Source organism: Elephantulus edwardii, unplaced genomic scaffold, assembly GCF_000299155.1.
Source record: "Elephantulus edwardii isolate Elephantulus edwardi_28Jun2011 unplaced genomic scaffold, EleEdw1.0 scaffold00016, whole genome shotgun sequence".
NCBI classification, from domain to species: Eukaryota; Metazoa; Chordata; class Mammalia; order Macroscelidea; family Macroscelididae; genus Elephantulus; species Elephantulus edwardii.
Window position 1 is genome coordinate 8,453,831 of NW_006399766.1, and position 5,055 is coordinate 8,458,885.

Sequence of the window (5,055 nt, forward strand, 5' to 3'; positions counted from 1 at the left end):
GAAGGATGGAGGGTCAATGCAGGGGAGGAAGACCCTAAATGAGATGGATTCACATAGTGACTGAGGCAGTAAGAACAGGTGTGTCAAAACAGGGAGACTGGCTCAAGGTAGGACAGGGTTCAGAGCTATTGCGCATAGGGTCGCTATGAGTTGCAAGTGACTTGAAGGTTCGTAAGAACAATGCCTTGTCAAAAAAAAAAAAAAGCAAGCCATAGTGCTTAAGTCCTTGACTACTAACTTAAAAGTCAGAAGTTCAAACCCACCACCTGGCTCTACAGGGGGGGGAAAAAACCTAAACAACCCAAACTCTGGTCATCTACTTCCATGAAGATTAGTCTTGAAAATTCTCTGGAGCAATTCTGCTCATCTCTAAATGTTGTAATGAAATGTGAATACACTAACTATCGAGTCAGAATAGGTTTGGTTTCGTTTTGTGATTCACCAGTGACCTAGCCTTGGTCTGATGATCTTATCTTATAAGGAAACAAGTTAGTAAGCCCCTCATCTGTGCAGAGAGCTTCCAGAGCATTTTAGCACTTTCGTTGAAAGTACGTTGGAATTACTTTTCCTTGAGTATGCACCTAAAGATTCCCTGATACGCAGAGGGAAAAATCTCTAGTTTATGAAGTTATTGCTGTGTTATGTGTCATCGAGTTGAAATTCATTCATATGGCTTTCAGATGTTGGAAATCACACAAGAGGAGATTACCCATTTTACTCCCAAGAAGCAGCTGACGGATTTGAACTGTGTACCTTTGGGGTATTAGCACATCTCCTTGCCACCAAAGCTCCTTGTTTATAAAGTGCGAGCAGATTATTTGGAAGGCGCAGGGAACACCTTAGGGAAATGGTGGAGGGAGACAGGGGACGAAAGGAGCTATCATCAAAGATGGCTCCATTCAACCCATTTATGCTTTTGAGTTACTGGAGCTCAACTGCTGTGAAGACACATTGGAATACCAAAGAAAATTATGTGGACCATGACGACATACAGATGCGGAACGCAGACCTCTACCACAAGAGGGAGCTCTCAGGTAAAAAGTTGCAAGTAGTGGCACTTAAAGTTGCGTAGGCATAATTTGAAGTGAAAGCGTGGAAATGTGTTCAGAGTAGACACTGTAGCTATTAAAACTTGGCTTCACGTGTCGTTACTTAATAATGCGTACTTTTGACTGAGCTCCTCATTGACAGTGATAATAACTTCTCCATTTCTGTTCTGTTTGTAGTTACTGGGTCAATTCTGAAAATGAAGGTTTGTGTGAACCACTCTAAGGAGTCCTGAGAGGCTATGACCTTTCAGAATGAGATAGGTCACTAAACTTACCTACCTAAGGACTATAGGGTGGCTTTGAACCACTGATTCTTTGACCAGTCTCTCTTGGTCATAACCGACTCATAGCAGATCCTCCATTGGATCTCTAAGGATGTAGATCACACAGGAGACTGCCTATCTTTCTTCAGAGTAGCTGCTGGTGAATTCGAACTGCCAGAGAGTCCATTGGGTCCTGATTTTAATACTCTTTAAGCTCCATTACTCCATTATTTCAAGTTTGTTAAAGGAATACATAAGCGTATGTATGTTTTCAGAGGAATAGGCAGGGAGCAGTGGTGGCATAATGGTAAGGAATTTCACTGCCCAAGACACGTGGTTCTAATCAAGCAGTTATTCCAAGGGAGAAAAAAATGCTCAGTCTCCTCCCAGGTGATTTGAATCTCGCTGAAAACCTGCTGGAGGGTCAGCTGTGGGTAGTTTACCCACAAACTCGATGGGACATAACAGCAAAGACAGTGATGAAGTATTCCTAGTGGTTTAGAGGACCTGTTTCTTTGTACGTTTCGTGGTTTTTTCTCCACTATGTTTAAAGTTTGCTTCTCCTTATTTCTCTTTCTGCCCAAGTTCTATTTCCTTGCCTGAGAGCACAGTCTACGCTGCTGTTAATCAAACTTTAGATGAAACACCTAAAATGCGAGGAAGGGATCTGCTCTAATTAAATAATAAAGTAACCTCTACAGGTTTCAGCATGTGCCTTCAGGTGAAAGATGTTGGGGGAGGGGGGGGCGGAATTAATGAATATGGTAGTTTTATGCCGAGATATTTCCCCCATGTACTTGTGTTTAATAAGATGGATGTAAAATAGCAAAAGGGCCTGATTTCTCATAATATTTATTCATAAGGTGTGATGAAAGATTCCTTGACTTGCTCGAGATGGGTCTGGTTTCAGTGCAGTGAATTTGAAGTGTAAATGCCTCTCCAGCAGTATGCCGTGTTAGGACTAGCTTGCTTCTCAAAGGCAGCACCGTTTTGGGGGAGACCATAGGGGGTACAGAATCCTCATGACGTCCTTCGGAGCAGTGGGATAAAACTAATATTAAGCATGCACTAATGAGATGCCCTTGGAATATTGCATTCATTTATCAAATACGTGTTGAACATACACACACTGAAATCTGCCTTCGATTAATTACGGCCCCTGTGATTTCATTAGAAAATCCACTGGACACTTTTCTTCTGACTTATGGGTGCCATTCCCGAAAAAAAATAGGTCATGTTTACTGAAGATGCTTCTTAGCTCCATTACTATTTGAGAGCTATGGTAGCCTCACAGTTTTTCCTGGCTGTTTTTAATTGAAATGTTTCTCTAGTGTAATTGCACTAGTAATTGTCTATGAACTCTATTTGGTACCTCTAACTGCATTCTTTTTCCGTTACACTGTGTCTGCACTTTTGGAAGACCAACTTCTAAGAGTGCCACGGGTAGCTTTTCTAATTTTGAAAATCGGCTTAAAAGAAATTGCTAATCATAACCCAAACCGAAAAACTCACGGTGACTCAGACTCACCATGGCCCCTGGAGGACAATGTAGACCCACCCATACGGCTTCCAAGGCTGTGAATCTTTACCAGAGCAGACTGCCTTCCCTTTCTCCATCAGAATCACCAGTTGGTGAGGTCACGCAAGAAACTTTGAAGTTAGCAGCCAAATGTGTAAGCACTAAGTGACCAGAACTTCAGTGGTTGTTGTTAGGTACCATGGACTCAACTACAGCTCTCAGTAATGCTATGAACAACAGATCCACACCATCCTAAAGATCTCTCGTGTGTCCAAGCCCATTATTACAATCACTGGTGGCAATCCATCTTTTTTGCAAGTCTGAGTTTTCTCTGACTCACCACCTTTCCTAAGACTTTTTCCCCCTCAGGCTTCAGAGAATCATAAAGGTCACTGTTACTACATTTAATGTTGCACCCTGTCACATTTGCTCCAGTAACATAAATTTGGTAAATACTATGATAAATGAAAGCAGTTTTGTTAATATAGTAGATGGTAACTCTGTGTGTGTGTTTCTGTGTGGCGGTGATGATGTCTGAACCAACCCATAGCTGACCCTCCAGAGGGATTTTAGAGGTAGGAAATTGCATAAGAATTGATTGTGCATCTTTCTCCCATGGAGCAGCTGGTGCATTCAAATTGCTTACCTTTGGGTTGACAGCGCAGTTCCTTACCACTAAGCCATTCAAGCTTCCCTCTGTGTGTGTACGTATTACGTATGCATGTACTCTCTGGAGGTTCAAATCCATCAGCCACTCCTTGGAGAAAGACGAGAAGTCTCTCTCCTTCCAATTTATAGCCTTGGAAACCCGCTAGAAGATCCGCTATGAGTTAATACTGCCTAGATAGCAATGAATTTAAGAGGGTGTTTTTTTTGCTTTTTAAATTTAATTTTATTTATTTAGGAAAATGTAGTGTTGCTAACGCTAATGGTCCTTAGTGAAACACCATTGTTGCAGGGAATAACACCCAGTCAGAACCGACCCATAGCTGACCTTCCAGCGGGTTTTCAGAGGCCTTTAATCACACCAGAAGAGGCTGCTCATTCTCCTACGGAGCAGCTGCGGGATTCGAACTGCATGCCCTCTAGACTAGAGTGTAGTTTGTTATCACTAGGCCACTAGAGCTCCCTAGTGAAACTCCATTAGAAAAAAAAAATTATTAGTTAGACTATTTGAACAACCTCGTTCTCTGTGGGAAGAGGATAAGCAGTCTTCTCTCCCATGTGATTCCCTGCCCCTGAAAACCAGCCGAGGGTCAGCTTTGGGTCTCTTGTGACTCGAATGCACAAAACATCAGCAGCAACAATGTAGAAGAAAGCTAACTTAAAAGCGAGTTGTTTGAATTTCTTTTTATAGAATATATTGTGCTCATATAGCAAAATCAACCCAACGATACAGAGTGATCCTAATCTTGCATTTTAATCATTTCCAAAATAATTGAGTACCTGTGTAAGAATGAGACTCTCTTCTAAGCCTCTCTCGAGTTGTGTATTTTGATTTGTTGCAACAGCCTATGGAGGAAATAATTTGTCAGTCGAAGAAGAAAAATGACACACCTTTCTATTTTTTTAGTCTTACTTTGCATATTTGAAATTCGTGGTTTTGTAGTACTTCTGAGAGGATAATGACATACCAATGTCTGTCTTGCTTTGAGCATTGAAATCTGTTTGCCTGCCTTTTTTTTTAATGAAATGGTTATTTCTTTTCATTCTACTTTACTAGGGGGAAAAAAGTTGTTAAATTTCTTGCAGCTGGAGTTAAGTGCACTGTGCCTGCCTTACTCAGAAAGAAACAAGGAAAGAACCAGTTACAACAGCAGTAAAATGAGCTTACACATAGTGAAGTGTTTAAACCTTATGGACAAAGAGATTAAATTGAAGATGTATGTATCATTTTCGTGTGACTAAGCAAATTTAAGGTAGCTCTGGTGGCCTTGTCTACAGGGAGTTACACTCTTAACTCAGAGGCCAAGCTCTCTGATGATTCACAAGGAAGAAACATGGGCGATCTCCTCCTGTGAGATTTGCAGCCTCGGAAACCCAGTAGAGATTCAGCTGTGAGTTGATTCCAACTCCACGGCAATGAGTGAGGTGTGTTTGGGTTTTTTTTTTAAAGTGAATTTACAATATACGATAATATTCTCTATATTGTCCTTTATATTTACATACTGAAAGGACAACTGATGTGTGTGTGCATATTTAAAAAATTATTATTATTTTTAAA

General features: G+C 41.0%; 1 protein-coding gene across 1 annotated transcript in view; it reads left to right on the forward strand.

Annotated features, from left to right (window-relative positions):
* The first annotated feature begins 889 nt into the window (after positions 1–889).
* LOC102843595 (zinc finger protein 639-like) overlaps positions 890–5,055 on the forward strand; it is a 21,821-nt gene continuing 17,655 nt past the window's right edge. The window contains exon 1 of the mRNA XM_006881861.1: positions 890–1,034. Coding sequence (XP_006881923.1) covers positions 890–1,034 — 145 coding nt within the window. The remainder of the gene's footprint in view (positions 1,035–5,055) is intronic.